The sequence below is a fragment of the Zootoca vivipara genome, chromosome 12 (genome assembly GCF_963506605.1).
Source record: "Zootoca vivipara chromosome 12, rZooViv1.1, whole genome shotgun sequence".
NCBI lineage: Eukaryota > Metazoa > Chordata > Lepidosauria > Squamata > Lacertidae > Zootoca > Zootoca vivipara.
This window is the reverse complement of record NC_083287.1, coordinates 38,362,238-38,379,620: the sequence shown is the minus strand read 5'-3', so window position 1 is coordinate 38,379,620 and position 17,383 is coordinate 38,362,238. Positions and strand designations below refer to the sequence as shown.

General features: G+C 44.5%; 1 protein-coding gene across 1 annotated transcript in view; it reads right to left on the bottom strand.

Moving 5' to 3' along the window:
* The window catches only part of GPR158 (G protein-coupled receptor 158), a 127,017-nt gene that overhangs the window by 31,818 nt on the left and 77,816 nt on the right, over positions 1–17,383 (bottom strand). The window contains exons 5-6 of the mRNA XM_035129637.2: positions 9,780–9,848; positions 2,908–3,017 (exon numbers count right to left, since the gene is read on the bottom strand). Coding sequence (XP_034985528.2) covers positions 2,908–3,017; positions 9,780–9,848 — 179 coding nt within the window. The remainder of the gene's footprint in view (positions 1–2,907; positions 3,018–9,779; positions 9,849–17,383) is intronic.

Genomic DNA, 17,383 nt, shown 5'->3' with positions numbered 1-17,383 from the left:
GTGGTTTGGGCACAGGGTCAAGCTGCAGCTAAGGATAGATGAAGCTGCCAGTTTCAATGCCTCTTGGTTTATCATTTCTCCAGTCTTAAATTCAGTTCTCCCCATTTCCACATCAGTTTGCAATTAAAAGAAGTATTCATGGAAAATCCGGACTGAAAGAACATAATGAAATACTATCAAAATAAGACAAGGACACTGTTTGTGAGTTGCTCCTCTGTCCAGAAGTGTGGGATATATCCTGTTTTGGATAGTATTATTCTCCCCATGAAGGAGCAGGTGCCCAGCCTGGAGACACTTTTGGAGACAACACTGCCATTGAAGGCACAAGCGCTCTCGGTGGCACAAGGTGCCATCTGCTAGCTTCAGTCGGTAGCTCAAAGATGGTAGCACTTTCTGGACAGGGGTAGCCTGGCTTTGGCTGTCTATGCCCTAGTAACCTGTAGTTTGGACTACTACAATGTGTTGTTGTAATAACATCAGAGGAGCCCTGCTGGATCCGCCTCAAGGACCACCTCTTTCCATATGAACCTGAGGTCATCCTTTGAGGCCCTTCTTTGTGTGCCTCCTCCATGAGAAGAGGGTGGCAACACGAGAATGGGTCTTTTCTGCAGTGGCTCCCTGTTTGTGGAATACTCTCCCAGGAATGTTTGCCTAGCACCTTCATTATACACTTTTAGGCGCCAGGCAAAAGTATTCCTCTTTAACCAGGCCTTTGGCTGATTGACGTCCAATGCCCTTTTAAAATGGGGGGGGGGGCGCAACTGTCACATCTTTACTTGGAGTCTATGACATACCGTCAAGCTAGAGCCGTGATTGCTCAGAGATTGGGCGATATTGCTAGACAAGAGGACATAGCCTGCGTGAAACCAGGGATGTTCCTGGGGGAGCAGATCTATCAGGTTACACCAGCCCCTTATCTCGCGGTAATCTACTAGGTGGAATACCGCAGACTCCTCACTGCGGCCAGACTGAATGTCCTCGAATCTGCGGTATTATGGGGAAGGTACAGGGGAGTTCCATATGATCAGAGAACTTGCCATTGTGCCTTGGGTGAGGGAGAGTCCACCAAACATATCCTCCTGAGTTGCCCTTTCTATGTAGATTTAAGACAATGTCTCATAGCCTATCTCAGCTTAGCTGTCTATCCAGAGAAAGTCAGGTTGTACATTTGTTGAATAATCCCACTGGGAAAACAGCTTTCTTGGTGGCCAAATTTCTCTTCCTAGCTCTCAAGCGTCGTAAGAGTAAAATCGACTGCATTGATGCGGGTTTATCTGTATAGCCTTTATTAGTGCTGCCCATGTTTTATTTTAGTTTTTCGATGTCTTAGATGTTTTAACTTTGTACTGAGAAGTGTATCTTTTCTGACTGACGGTCGAATAAAGAATGGTGGTGTGGGGGGGTATTGGGGTGGTTTTTCTTTTTCTTTTGATTGTGTATTTTGTGCTTGTATATTGCGCTTTTATCTTGTGAACTGCCCTGAGCCCTGTGGGTATAGGGCGGCATACAACTTTAATAAATAAAATAAATCTGGCCAATGGCCCATCCAGTCCAGCATCATGTTCTCACAGTGGCCAACCAGATGCCTCTGCAGGAAAGAACTGAGTACAACAACATTTGCCCTACCTCTGATTCTCAGCCACTGGCTCTCAGGTGCATATGGCCTCCTCCTACAGTGGAGGAAGATCACAGCCATCATGGCTGGTAGCCATTGACAGATATACCCTCCATGAATTTGTCCAATCTTCTTTTAAAGCCATCCAAATTGGTGGCCATCACTGCCTCCTATGGGAGGGAGTACCACCATTTATACTATACAGTACTTCCTTTCGGTCCACCCTGAATCACCCAGCATTCCACTTCATAGGATGTTCCCAAGGTCTAGTGCTATGGAAGAGGGAGAAAAACATTTAGCTGCCCACTTTCCCCACACCATGAATCATCCCCCACACCTCTGTTGTATCTCTTGTAACTTGCCTTTTTTGCTAAGATGAAACGCCCCATGTGGGCCTTCCTTTGAAGGTGGTTCAGAAATGACAGCTGGTGCAGGGTGCAATGGATTGTTGCCAGATAAGTTCTATGCACTGAAATTCATGGACCCAAGTTGGTCGTGCCCATTAATATCAATGGGCAACTTTTCCAATAGTCTCGTCCAGTGATAATTAAATATCTCTCATAAACACACATTCTTGTGGAGCAATTCAGTTCCTGCCCAAGATAGATCAAACTGCAGGCATAGGCAAACCCAGCCCTCCAGATGTTTTGAGACTACAACTCCCATCATCCCTGACCACTGGTCCTGTTAGCTAGGGATGATGGGAGTTGTAGTCCCAAAACATCTGGTTGCCTATGCCTGGATGAAAGGATCCACTGTTACATCAAAAGCATTGCCGCTTGCAGCAGCCAGGTGAGAGAGGGGGTGTTATTTTTTACACAGTTGTTTCTCCTGCAACATTTCAGGGCAGTGCAAGTGAGAAACCCAAGGATTAGACCCCCCCACTCAGGAGATCTGAAGGGCTTCGGAACCTGTGGATACAAAACCTCCAGCATCCTCACCCCATCCCAAAATGCCCCCTAAATGCTTTAGGAGTTACTGCTGGTGGGAAAACTGGGGACAGCAAGCTGGAGTTTCTGTTAGGGCAGAGCCCACCGTAGCTGCAACACGCCCCTCCATCGGTAAGATTGCGCTATTTGTTTCTAGACTACTGGGAAAATTAAGCATAGGCTTCCGAAGGCAAATGAAAACTTTGAAGAAGTCTGTTTTCCGTGTCCAAAAATATATATAAAATAAAATCACAGATCATCACTGCAATCTCCTCTGTACACCTGTGCGCGCAACACATGCAAAACAAAATTACGCAAAATTTACACTTCACCCAGAAACAAAAATTATAACATATGTAGTACCTGTGCAGCTTGAGTGTAACAGTTCCATAAACAGTAGTAAATCCCAAAAGGCGAACCCATCTTAGGAGAACGCAGCGAAATGTGCTTGGCTCAAAGTACAAAATGATAACCTATAAAACAAAACAAAAGACACACAGAAGTTATGTAGCAACTTCAGGTGAATCACGGAAGCCCTTCCTGGTTCATAAACAGAATGAGGGTTGGACACTGGGACCTGCACTTTTCCCATTGTTCCTGAGTGATTTCTGAGTTCACTGCTTACTTACCTTTCGCAGCCTAAATTGAAGGAGTGTAAAGAGCAGTCTAGCCCATTCAGTTGCAGCTGACTATACGGTAATATTTAATGAAGAAATAAAAGCCCACTATTTATAATGTGAAATAAGCACCCATGCTGATGTGTAGAGAATAGCAACAAACAAACTTGCTGCCAGAGTGGTTCAATTAAGTGGTATGTCCCTGCTTAACTAAAAATGAATGTTTTAATAAAGTGTATTGAAGGGAAAGTTATAGCATAGCATCTCCCCTCCTTGATATTTTTTAATCATCGCTTTTTGGCTTTCAGACTACACATCACTTTCCTTTAATTTCCCCTATGGAGCACGATGCTGAGCTGTTGGTGAATTTGCCTCTGAATGGAACAATAAAGAACAAAAGCTCTTAGTACAAAGAGTCTTACTTGGGATTTTTGATTTGCTTAGGCTGGAAGCTCTCCAGCAAGGTGGCAAGGTGAAGGAAAAATCAGGACTCCTGTACCTTTCAAAGCTGCAGAGATGAATTTCAGCATGTGCAGCTTGTCATGCAATTATGCCTGCCCAAATCCTCTGTTCTGTACAACTGCAGAAGGTTCAGGAGTCCTGTCCTCTTTTTCACCTGGTCACTCTACTTCGCCAGGAGCACCCGAATCCAAGCTTTGGCACGTCTCAGATTTGTGGTGTCTTCTCTGACTGCTTAACCACAGGCCAATCACGACTCTCTTTCCTTTTGCTGGGGAAACCCTGCTGCAGCCCTGTGTTGAGAGCCCCCCCCAAGGGATCTGCATGGACCCAGCTAACAACTCTGTTACGTTACCAATGTCTCAGCGGAGGCTGAATTCAGTAAATTCAGTAAGGAAGGGTTTGACAGACAATGCAAGGCAGAGCAACGCAAAACAGGCAAGGAAGACGGAAAGCTTCTCAAGTTGTTGTTGGCATCTGTCTGTCTTGAGGGATAACAGAGCATGCCTCCAGGGGTGAACTCAAACCACTGAGCTAGCAGAACCAAAGTGACCTCCTCGGGGCGCAAGCCGAAGCAGTGTGTATGGAGGCCCTGGGTTGCCCAGATGACAAGACCCCTTTCTTGGCCTCGCTGATATCACCCAGAGGAAAGCAGAGCAATGCGTTTGGCACCAGCTTAGTTGCAGGAGTTGCCAGAAGGAGGCATACAAGGCCATCCAACCATTTTAGGGACTCCGCTCCAGATTTGTGTAGGGTTCACTCCTTAAACAAGCCTATATCTTGGGGTGAAAGAACCAACCAACCCAGAACTCAGCTTGAGTATGTGCGTTGGATACAGCTCCCATCATCCCTGACCATTGCCCATGCTGGCTAGGAAAGATGGGACTTGGAGTACAGCAACACCTGGAGAACAACAGGCTCCCCCCATCTGATGTGCACTCACCTCTACATACTCAAGGTGTACTTTTCTAACAAAGGAATTTCTCTAATTATTTTTTTTAACCGGTGTCCATATTTTGATGGGCTAGTTCAGGCTTCCTCAAACTCGGCCCTCCAGATGTTTTTGGCCTACAACTCCCATGATCCTTAGCTAGGACCAGTGGTCAGGGATGATGGGAATTGTAGTCTCAAAACATCTGGAGGGCCGAGTTTGAGGAAGCCTGAACTAGCTATATTGGTCCTGATCACGCTAGCAGTAGCTGTTTTATGGGCCAAAGTAGATTATACATCACAAGTATGATTGTACGGTGTAAAAGTAAGAGTTAAAGATGTAGAGCAAGTTTTATTTATTTTTTTAGAGTGCCAGACTAGGACCTGGGAGAGCAGGATTCAAATCCCCACTCAGCCATATAGCCTCCTGGGTGTCTTTGGGGCAGACATTGCCCCTCTCAGCCCGACCCACCACACGGGGATAAAATGGGACAAGGGAGAATTGTGAATGCCACACCTTGAGCTCTTTGAAGAAAAGGTGGGATATAAATGAAAGCAGAATTTGTTTTCTGGGGGGGGGGGTTATTGGGGGGGATTGGAAAGCTGTCTACTGTATACAAGTGGATATAACAAGTACTATATAACATATGAAGGGGATAGATGAACACAGCTACAATATGCCGAAAGAAGAATAACAACAGGCATTTCCAGCTTAGTCTCTCTACAATAAGAGAGTTGGTTACCGTTAAGACATTTTCTGGCGTTCAAATAAGCTTTTAGTTACTTCAGATGTATAAAGTTAATTACAGAAGAATAAACTGTGGGAGGGGAGGGGAAATCAAAGTGTGCAACTCTAATTACCGTACTTTTCTAGCTGTTCTGTGGAGCAGGTATTAAAGGGAAACCGGTGTTCTTAAATGTCATCCCTCAGCTAATAAGTATCATAATAATTAATGGCTCTCTGAGCAAAGTTGCTTAAGGTCAGTTCTTTTAAATTCTAAATAAAGCCATTAAATGAAATTTTCAAAAGCATCCTGGTGACATGCCAAGTGGCATTCGCTTTAATTAGGGCCAGCATGCTTATATTCTCTGCACACTCATCCTAAACAAGTGACGAGGAATGAAATCTCATAGACTTGGGATAGCTAAGCGCTGTGGGTTCTAGTCCCACATTGGGCAAAAAGATTCCTGCCTTGATGGAGTTTGGGCTGGGTGGCCCTTGCGGCCCCTTCCAACTTTACAATTCTATGATTCTGTTACTTCAGTGGCATTTCCTTCCATGTGCTTGAACAGCAATGCACACAAGAAACTAGTTCCATTCAGGGATGGATGGATGCAATGAACATGTAAAGTTGAAGTGAATATTAATCTGTAAATTTAGCTTATAAAGTATGTTTTAAATTTAGCTTATAAAGTATGCTTTTATTCGTGTTTCAATTTTGTTTTTCTACTTTGATTTTTATTGACATTTGCAATGTTTGTTTTTTTACATTCTTTGTAAACCACTTTGAGGTTTTTGTTTACAATTAAGTGGCATGCGAATTTTGTTAAATGCCATTAAATGTGGACTGTTTTGTTTTATTAAAAGAAGTAATGCAGCCCTAGGAGATGAGTCCTGAAACTTAAGAGGGGTTACTGCACTAAAATTGTTTATCCCTAGGGCTTTGGTTCACTTTGGGAAAGACCAGATAAAAAGCTTTATTGGCTGTGTGTGCATGCAGTATGCAAAATGGAGAGTCCCCAATCATGCAAATATACAGCAGGGGTGTGGTGGGGAAACCTGTTGACCCTCCAGATGATGCTGGACTACAGCTCCTGATATCCCAGATTATTTGCCATGCTGGATTGAGCCAATGGAAGCTGGAGTTGAACAACACCTGGAAGGCCATAGTTCCCACACCAATATACTCATGTACAACAACTTGCAGACACATAGGCTCCATCTGCACTATACATTCAAAGCAGCATCATAACACTGCACACTGTCATGGCTCTGCCCACACCAAAGAATCCTGGGAAGCATATTTTGTTATGGGTGCTGAGAGTTGTTAGGGGACCCCATTCCTCTCACAGAGCTGCCACTTCCCAAGTGGTTTAACAAGGAATCTGAAATATACTCGGTGTCGAGAGTGAATTTCATGCTCTTTATTCAGCTCATAGTCATCAAGGAGAAGAAGAATGCCCTTTTCCCAAAACCATCTGCTTATATACATTATTTACACAATGGGCTTTGTGTGATTGGCTACTTCAGGGCTACACTTGTGGGCCAATCAGTTTGTGGATTGACTTCTGCCAGCAGCCTGATTGGCTGCTCCTGCAGGCCAATCAGGTTGCGGATTCACTTCCACCTGGAGTTGGATTGGGTGGCTCCTGCGGACCAATCAGACTGCTGATTCTGGATCCTATTGTTCTATGATTAAGCTCAGTACATAACAGAATCCCTCTTTCAAAGGAGCGGAGGTGTCCTCACCCCTGCCTTGCAGGAACAGTAATTGAGGGAGGAGGAAAGGGAGAAGGAAGTTTGCACAGTGTCCCCAGGGAGCCTTCAGTGATGAGAAGCACCCTAAGCCTCTTAGACTAGGAGCCAACAACCCCCCACCCCCAAGACCTCTCTGAAGGAAAGGAAAGGCTTTGGGGGCTCTGAGGGAACTCCTGAGTTGGTTGCTCTCATCTGGGGGAGAGTTCAGAACCAGAAGACATAACATGGGGCAATAGTGTGCTCTGTTTCCAGTCATCGTATTAGGAGCGTGCAGGGGGTTACTTTTGGAATTTTGGTTTCCTTTCTTTTTAAAAAACAACAACAACAGACTTCACAGGGATGGATTGAGCACTAGAAGTGGTAGTTGTTATGCAAACTGAAACAACTGGCAACTGACGGTTAGAGAGAAAAAGCATCAAAAGATAATAAAGGGGTGACAGAAACTAAATACAAGAACCTTTTCATCTAGGCCTCATTATAGGCTTTATATACAAAGCTCCACAAGCTGGTGCATAAATCTTGGATGGCAAGATCAAATGTTTATTTCAATCACGGAGATGAAAACAGAGTTATCTAACAGAAAACTGTCACCTCAGCACGTTTCCACATGAACAAACTTGGGAAGAACTGTACAACTATCCTTAGTTTTCCTTCTTCCCATACTTTTCCTAACATATATACCAGGCATCCCCAAACTTCGGCCCTCCAGATGTTTTGGACTACAATTCCCATCATCCCTGACCACTGGTCCTGTTAGCTAGGGATCATGGGAGTTGTAGGCAAAAACATCTGGAGGGCCGCAGTTTGAGGATGCCTGATATATACTATGAGTGGCCTGGGTCACATGTAAGACTAAACCATGGCTTAGTGTTATGTATGAACCCTGCACAGAAGTTTAATTATAGTTACAGGTTTGTCTATAGCCAACAAACCAAGATCTGAAGCCATGGTTTGTTGTTTGCTTACAAACCTTGGTTTGTTTTAACTATTGCTTGGCATCACATTTGAATCCAGTGCCTTCTCCTTAATTATGGTTACTCTGAACACCATAGCCAAGACACACCACAGACTACAAAGGCAAAAGACTAGTGCAGTTGGAAAAAGGAACCAAACTTTGTAGAAACCATGGCTTGCTTGATTACTGTGGAACCACCGATGGTTTACTCGTAGTTTGTTAAACAAACTATGTCTCTTTATTCCTCTTCCTGTTTTTCTATGCCACTTTTCTCATCTCAGAAATGTAAGAGGCTAGAAATAGGCAAAGGTATTTAGTGTCTTCCTTTACATGTTCTATAATGGCCATCTGTTCCCTAAGGTAGGTGTTCTAACCAAAACAAGTCAGTGTCTTTCTTTTCTTGTATTGTTGCACAATGTACCCACGTACAACAAAAATAGCAGTATGTTTTCTGAAAAATCAAGTGTCTATATATGTTGCTTGATTTCGGATGGTGGGGGGTTGGGGGTGGAATTGAGTCAATTTCCCTGTTTTATAACAAATGCCAGAAGGGCAACAGATTATTTGGGTTTCCCTTCTATATACAAGACATATTGAAAGAACAGTAGACAGATTTTGTAGCTTAGTTTAGGCATCAATAGCTTTGTTTAAAGGGGGGAGGAGAGGGGGTGCACCAAGTCCGCAAGCTATTTTTCACAACCTGTTGGTTAATAAATAAGACTGGGAGCCACGGAAGCTCAGTATTTTCCTAAGTGTGCCCCTGTGTTGCTTTCCTTTGATATAGCTCTGCCGTGATCCAGCTCCTGTTTATGAGGTGCTGCTTGTCTACAGTGGATCTGGGTACATTGTGTAACACCCCTTTAGTTAAAAAGAAGAAAAGGAAATGGTTGTGGTGACTCTACAATTCTTCAGAGGATGGTGTAGGACAGGCTGTTGCAGCGTAAATTGCTACTGTGAGCAGCCCACATCTAAGAGTTTTCAGCAATGTATAAAAGGGAGGCAGTGGTGCAATGAGAAAAGGACTTTGGACTCTACTTAGCAGGAATGAGCTGCAGAGGACCCCAAACTTGGCAGGGCTATCTTATCATACTTTAAAGTGGGTGAAGTAAATATGCACTACCATCTAAAGCAGGAATGGGGAACCAGATGCATTGGGCTACAAATCCCATCTTCCCTGACCATTGGGCTGATGGGAACTAGAGTCCAACAGCAGGGCCGTCTTAAGCATATCCAGTGCCGTGGTGCAAAGCTCCCTCCGGCAAACCCCCCCCCCCGGTTTCCCAGAGTTTTTTTTAATGAGGATGCCCTGTCGGCGGGGCTGGAGGAGGCAGGAAGAGGCTGGAGGCCTCCCAGCTCAGCTGGCCACATCATGCCGCGGTGGCCTTGGCAGATGGAGGCTCCGGGCGCAGTGCTGCTTCAGCGCGGTATTGCGGAGGCAGGCAAGGGCAACGAGCTGATGCCTGGAGGCGCCACATCCAACCCTGGCACCCTCCAGAATTTGGCGCCCTGGCACCCTGCACCACTAGCCTCTATGGGTAAGACGCCCCTGTCCGACAGTACCTGGGGGACCACAGGTTCCTCAGCCCTGGTCTAAAGGTCTCTGCCCAACCTCCAATGAGTCTCAAATTACCTAAGCGCGCCTCTGAGATGAGGGCTCTTCAGGCAATGATCGTTCATGTGAGGACAGAGGTTTGTTAAGGTGTTCATCTGTGAAACATCAAAGGGAAGCACTGCATCAGATGCACAGCTCATGGCCTCGTCTTTTACTCTTTAAGAACAAAACAGTGTAACTCACCGGGAAGTAAAGAAGCAGTGACCCAAACAGGATAGTCTCCAAGAGAACGAGACCAGATGCCTTAATGCTCTAGAAACGAAAACAAACGGGTACAAGAAATTAGACTGACATAGCCATTGCATTATTCGTTTCACGTTATCTTTTAAAATATTTATAGCAGAAACATTCGGAGGCTTGCAGATGAAATGTCACATTGATGGATTATAATCAAGGTGAATAAATGTTATCGATTTTAGCACAAGACGGAGAAGACTGACCACCTAACAACCAGATTGGTAAATTAATTAACCCAAACACGGAATGCTGGTGTTTAAACTGCTTTCAATACCTGTTAATATGTTTGCTTGTAAGCAGGTTCCCCTCATCAGGATTTACTTCCTAGCAAATAAGGTTGCAGCATTAGCTTTATTGATATCAATATAATATAAGTCAGTGTAAACTGAAGCAGCCCGTTCTAAATAGTTTATTACAGATGCTTGGAGTGTGCTCAGACAGGCATACAGTAATCACATCCATTTCTCCTATATGATTTAAACGGATGGCAATTGTTCACATGGGCTGGGCATTTTCTGTTGCTTCACTTTCCTAGAGGGAAACAGCCTTTCTCTCACCCCAAGCTATTTTCTTTTACTGGCTGATTGAATTTATATCCCACCCTTTCTTCCCCCACCCCCACCCCCAGGCTGCAAGCACACCCACAGTAATAAACAAAAAAATTCAAAAACAGCTACAGTTAAAAATATTATTTCATCCAGTGATCTCAGGATTGCCTGGAACATATTCTTCAGCCACCAAATGTCTGGGGTTTCAAATTTCTCCTGAAAGCTAATAATGTTGGAGACAGATGCACCTCACTAGAGAGCGCTTTGCGACATATAAATGAACCTTTATCCGAACTTAAATCATTATCTGAACTTAAAGGGGAATTTAATTATGATATATACGTATCGAGGCTGAGAGATGGATACCAAAAATGATGGTAATGTACATGATATATGATTTTAGAGCTATTCTAATCAGTTGTGTATGTTTCCTTTTTACAGTCAGCTTTGCTACTGCTATCAAGTAAGTCCAAGGGCTTCTTGAGACAAGGCAGTCACCCAGTAGCAAGTATAAGCAGTCCACCACAGCTGAAAATCTAGGGAACTGAAACTCTAGAATGTAATTTTCCAAGGGGGAAAAGCCTTACTTTTTAAAATGCCCCCAAACTCTCTTCTGGGGAGCAAAACTGCTTTACAGTGGCCTGATTATCTCTTTGGCACTGCCTTTAATTATTTCAACTATTTTGGCTTGCAGAATCAGAGTACATGCAATTCATGGCTACTGGCATTTTGGAATGTACATAATATTCAGAAGGCAAATTGCTTCTTTTCTTTTGCCTCTTCTCCTATACCACCAGGGCCATCAGAACAGCCTTCAGCAATGCATAGAGCAGTGGTCAAGGGAAAACAGAACCTGGAGGAGTTTAGGCATTCCCCAATGAGTAATGCACTCTTGCTGCCATTCAATCATTTCTGCTGGGACCACTCAGCGGCTTATTGTGCTAGGAGGGAATCTGCTGTTCCTCCACCCTAGAGAATCATTAAATATCTCTTTGCCAAAATGATGCAGCTGTCTTTGGGCATTGCCGTTTCCCACAGGCTGACAAACCAGGCAGCTTCTTTGGCATAATGAAGGTTGTCATCTAATGTCAAAACATTTCCATGCTGCCCTCTGCAATGGCTACACTTTTGCTAGCAAGCTGGCATTAATGACTGCACATGTAGTATACATATAGGAAAATGACCAGGGAAACACCAGCATAATTTCCTTAGGCAGCTCAAGCTAATGTGCCAGAGCACCAGATATCAAAACCCAGTGCTAGGAAATTTCAGTTGGTGTAGAATATTAATGTCCACAACGGATGCCGGTCGGCTGATAGCTGGATCTAAACCCATCCTAAGCAGCAATGCCTGGTGATGGTTATGCAATGGCTTTGTGCCTCCCAAAAGTCACTGTGATGTTTGTAAGGATGGAACAGAAGGAGAAGGAAGGAGAGAGAGGTATGAAAGTGTCCTGCTCAGTAGCAAATCGTATGGTGAGACAGCGGTACTCCTGACCTCCCAACAGCTGAGTCAGCTGCTGCTTACCAGGAGAGAGATGGGGAAAGTGAAAGGGAGGTCAGCACAGTGCAAACACACCAGCCAAGCCAATATGGCATTCCTGCCAGCGCCTTTGCGCTCTGCTAACCTCCCTGCCTCCTCACGCCATCACAGCAGCAACTCAACTGCTGGGAAGTCAGGTGAGCACCATTGTCACACCACACCATCAGCTACTGGACCTTCTTCTATAAACTCTAGCTTGCCTGTATGGTTAGTTTTTAATGCCTATCCATGGACTGTTCATGCATACAGGGGGGGGGGGTAAGCTATTTAAGACCCAGTGATAAGTGTATTCTTTTGAAAGTACATTACATTGATTTCAGTACAAGTGAATATATTTAAGACTGCAGTCTATGTAGAACAGATATAGCACTATAGAAGGTGCTGGCAGAGGCTCTTTGGCTGTCACTCTTTGGGGATAGAGGAGGATTTCGTTTAGTCCACATTTTTTAACGAACTAGCCTAATTCGCACCCCCACCCCTGGATGGATCATAATGCATGGATCATAACATAATTGTTCTTCAGATTGCACACTTCCTTGAATTTCAAAGTTCTCAAATAAAAAGAATAATAATAAAAATGCAAAGATGCAAATTTTAGAATACCGGTAAAGTATTTTTAGAATTGTGCCAGATAATATATGCAATGATATAAGCACTGTGCGACAAAATAGGCATTTAAATGCATTTTAAAATATGAATTTCCATACGGATCACAGATTACGGCAGAAATAAGACAGAACAGACTTACGAATGAGCACATGTGAAATAGATGCAGAATGGAAATAGAATAATCCTACTCAGCCGATAAGAGAAAATATCAAGCACAAAAATGCCAATATTTCAGCATTTACATTCCTGGGTTTTGACCTGCCTCAGATTAAAGGAAATGTGATGGTGGCAGTTCTGCATACATTACCAGGGCAGTCTCGAGCAGGTCGCTCTGGCACCCCCACCCTCGCAGGGCGCAGCATGGCTTCTGCGTGGCTTTGCCGCACAGCGCCCCGCCTACTGGCCCGGCGCCCCGCACCACCGGGAGTCTACCTAGAGCCGGCCCTGTACATTACCCTTCGGGATCTTGAAATTCTCCCTTTTTTGTCTTTTCCATTGGATGCTTCCCATTTTGAGTGGGCCTTGGGGGTGTGGCAGAACACTTAAATGGCTGTCAGATACAAGAAGAGCTTTAAGAGGCAGGACCACAAAATGGCACAGGCAAGCCTCTCCATCAATGAAAAGAATGGCACCTCTGTCACCCACCAGGATGCTCACTCACAGAGCTAAAACATCTCTTCTGTTCAGAACAGAAGGGTGGGTGGGTGACTGGTCCCAAATGGAGTATGGGCATATTTAAGGGGATGTGCCAGTACAAATAGGAAGTGGGCAGGAAGAGCAAACCAACTTTCATACACTGTGGATTTTTAAAAGGACATTTACTGAGACCTTTCACGAGTGTGAAGAGCAGAGCCGTCTTTCCTATTGGGGCTACTGGCGCGTTGCGACAGAGCACTGGCGCCTCAGGGGCGCCCCAGAGAGTTGGGGAGCTGCACGGCTTTGCCAGCAGTCTCCCCTTTCCCTGCACGCCGGTTCGAGTCACAGCGCCCCGCCGGCAGTGCCGCCCTCACCCGCCTCTTCTCAGGCTGCGGGTGCTGTTGCAGGAAAGCCGTCCGTGAGCCTCCAATCGGCGCGGCAGCCAGGGCTCCCTGGCCAGTGGGGGGCGCCCGAGGGATCTCTGCACCACGACGCCTGATAAGGTTAAGACGGCCCTGGTGAAGAGCCACACTGGCATTCATGGACATGTTGATGACCCATTTACATGACTGGGGCAGTTACGCATTTAAATATATGAAGGCCATCTTTAATTTTGCACTCGATATAGTCATTTCACCACAACGCAAAAGGAAATGCTTTCATACAAAACACAAGACATACAATAGCAAGATGATAAAAAGGACTATGGGCAACAAAAAGAGGCAGAGGGCACAATTGCACAACGGTCCAATTGCCCAAGTTTAAGAGTTGGTGACAAAATGTGGCTCATGCCTCTCTCCTGCAGTATGTATTTTTGTAGGCGGTAGCCTTTTCTGGTGCATGTTGCACATTAAAAAATGCATGCACCACCCTTGAGCTAGCATGCTCTGGGGACAAGCTTATTACACAACCTAAAGAAGGGTAAAACTATAAAATAACAATCAAGATAAAGCAAGCCTAGTAATGCAGCCAAATTCAGCAATAGAAACCAGCAGAGAGCAATAAAACTATCAGAGTAAAAACCAGCTGGCTGATTTGCTGGAGGAAAGTAGAAAAAGAGGGGGGGGGAGGAGGAGGACGACGACGACAACGACATCATGCAGGCCTCACTGGGAAAGGCATTTCAGAGAAAAAAATTCAATACAGGTAGAATAAGGGTGGGTGAGGTTTTTGGATTGAGGGCCATATTGACACCTTGGCAACTCTCCTGGGGCTACATGGTCAAGTAGGCGTGGCGGATGTGGAAAAGTAGGTCTGACCAAGATGGGAACATGGACATGGTATAATCAGTAAATGAATACTTTCCAAGTGAATCTCCCTCTCCCACCCACTTAATTCATTTAATTAACTTTTCCCTCTTTTCTCCCAAAGTCATTCCTTTGTCTTCCAACTGACTGCATTCCATCTTCCCCCTCTGCCACCAAACCAAAGCAACACACCATTTGCACACCCATGCTTTTATTATTAAGCAATAAAGTGTTGCTGCTGGCTACTCTGCTTGTCCCATTTTGATCCACGTGGGCAGCACTTGGGACAGATTGCCAGTGACTCTTGTGTCTTTAGCCACTGACAGCATTGCAAGCAGCTACTGAACACAACTATTAATAGGACTACAAGAAATTAGCTCTCTAGGACTGTTATTACAACAAGGAATCAAAAACAAGGCAAGACTGGGCTGTTTGGCGAGCTGGAAAAATGGAACCTGGCTGATTTAAACTGGAAAGGGCTTGGAGAAGCTCTGAGGATGTTATATATATAAAAAAAGAACCATGAAAAAGGATGGGGGAAATTGGGATCTTTATTTAATTTATTTGCATTGTCTTAAGTCTTCAGGTTTTGCTGCAGTGAAATGTCAGGGGGTCCCTGCAGGTTGCAATAAACTTTTGAGGGCCGTGTATTGGTTATGGATTGCCCACCCATGAGCCAAAGGAAAACTCCCATGTATTCTCTTTGAAGGTGTAAACTGAGCCTTCAAAATCAACTTCACGCATTTGGAGTGTGCATACTCAGGAGTAACAACTTTGCTAGAATTTCTACCACACACACACACAACTTTGGAAGCCTTGTAGTGCTTCTGCAATTCCTTGTAGATATATAAAGCTCTGCAAGCTCATATTTCTTCTGATTTGGGAAAGTAGGCTTCATTATCTCCAAGCCATATATTTGTCAAAAATGCTTATGCCAAAGGCCAGGTTTATCTCTAACTGTCTAGCTAGACTGTGGATACCACTTTAAAACTGAGGTTTATTTGTGTGTGTGTGTTTTCCTTGAAAAGGCAGAAGAGGAAGGAAAGAACAAGAAGTCATCAATCACAAATGAATCGCATCCAGGAGGAAAGAGTATTAGTGTTCCCCAAGCAATTCTTCCGTTCACCCACCTCCTGATCTTTTTCTCTAACACAAGAAATGTAAATCTGTCAAGGTATGTTATGATGAAGATAAGTTGCTCTGTGTCTTCTGCTATAGAGACTCTGTTCCGCACTGTATACATGATCCTTTGAAGGCTTGAGGTCTAAAAATACACACTGCAGGCTGATACGAAAGGAATCCTGTAGCCAAGGTGGCAAAGTATATTCTTTAAGATCCGCCTTCCCAAATGGGTGCATCCCAGATGTTTCGGCATGGCCAACAGCCAGGAGTTGTGGCCCCAAACACCTGGAGGGCATTAGGTTGCGGAAAGCTGCTTAAAACAGTCCTCTAACCAGGGTTTGCTAATGCAGATATGGAATTCTCTGTTTCCTTTGTGTTTGCTCACCGGTCAGACATCCCTCCATGCAGATGCTGGCGGTATTTGCTGACACCAGATTTTGTTGCTATTGTTAACCAACAACCTGTGGATTGTATGTACCGTAATTAAATTGTTCAAATGACATGGTTCTGTGGCGTGTTCTGTGTTTTGCCTTCAACCAGAACCTTCGGTGGAGGAACATAGAATTGTAGAGTTGGGAGGGAACACAAGGGTCATCTTGTCCAACCCCCTGCAATGCAGGAATCATTTGCCCAACATGGGGCTTGAACCCAGAACCCTGAGATTAAGAGTCCCATGCTCTACTGACTGGGCTATCCAGGAGCTGTCCAATGTGCTTAATCTAGTTATGAAGGAAGAAAATGTAAATATGAAGAAAGCAGCTTTTAGGCACAAGGACCTTCCACTGCAGTATGAAAGGTGCTGAGGGATGAAGGGTCCCTGAGAATTCAACAGAATCCTCTCCCCACCCAGTGCATATGCACAGGTACATAGGTGTGACTCCCACAATGCTATCCAGCCTTGATTACAAGTTGCTTATCCTTCAGACGCAAGCAACACAAAGAAGTCTGGAGCAAGATCAGTGGCTCCCAAACCTTTTCAGGCCATTGCCCTCTTGGTTCCATAAACTCATCCCCAGCGACCCCTACCCTATCATGTAAAAAGCATTATTCAGAATAGTGGTTTGTACAACCCACTAAGGAAGACAACAACACAATATAATTCAAAACAGTAACAATTAATTGCACATTTATTCAAAAGCAAATTAAAACTATTTTGTTTAGTTAATTAAACAAAATGGTTGAATTTGATCCAGTGATAGCAGCTTGTCTAAGTTGGATAGTCATTCACTTCCAGTGCTCCCCTGCCTTGACTTTTAAGTAATCCCTCTGCCCCCCAGGGGGGCAGTACTACCCACTTTGGGAACCTCTGGGCTAGTTGGGGGATATGGGAGTTACACACAGCCTCTCCTATAGTTGCCGTGGGCCCATGGGCTTTGTGTGAGCATAGGCAGGGAAGCAAGGTTCTCCTGCACTTACAGGAATTGTCTTTGCCTGGGTGCTGCATCCACAGATATCTGGCCTATGGCTGGCCCTGTTCTGTGGAACAGCATTCCTGAAGAGGCGCCAGCTACCTGCACCTTCCAGAAACAACTGAAGACTCTTTTTTTGTTCTGTCAAGCTTTCCAAACGGGATGAATAGGCCTCTGCCACAGGGGCCTCCACTGAATAGTTTGCTAAATTCATTTGCCTCTATTATTTGTGCTGTTTTATAACTCCTTTTAGCTATTTTTTTATGATATTATGTACATCACCTTGAAAGAGAGATGCAGAAGGTGATTGAGAATATAATAACCATAACCCCGTCTTAAAGTCGCCAGTGTGTGCACCGCCGCAAGACAATTACTTTATTGACATATCAGGACCATTTAAAATGTCAACTGACACTCATCTCATTTGTGTATGCTTA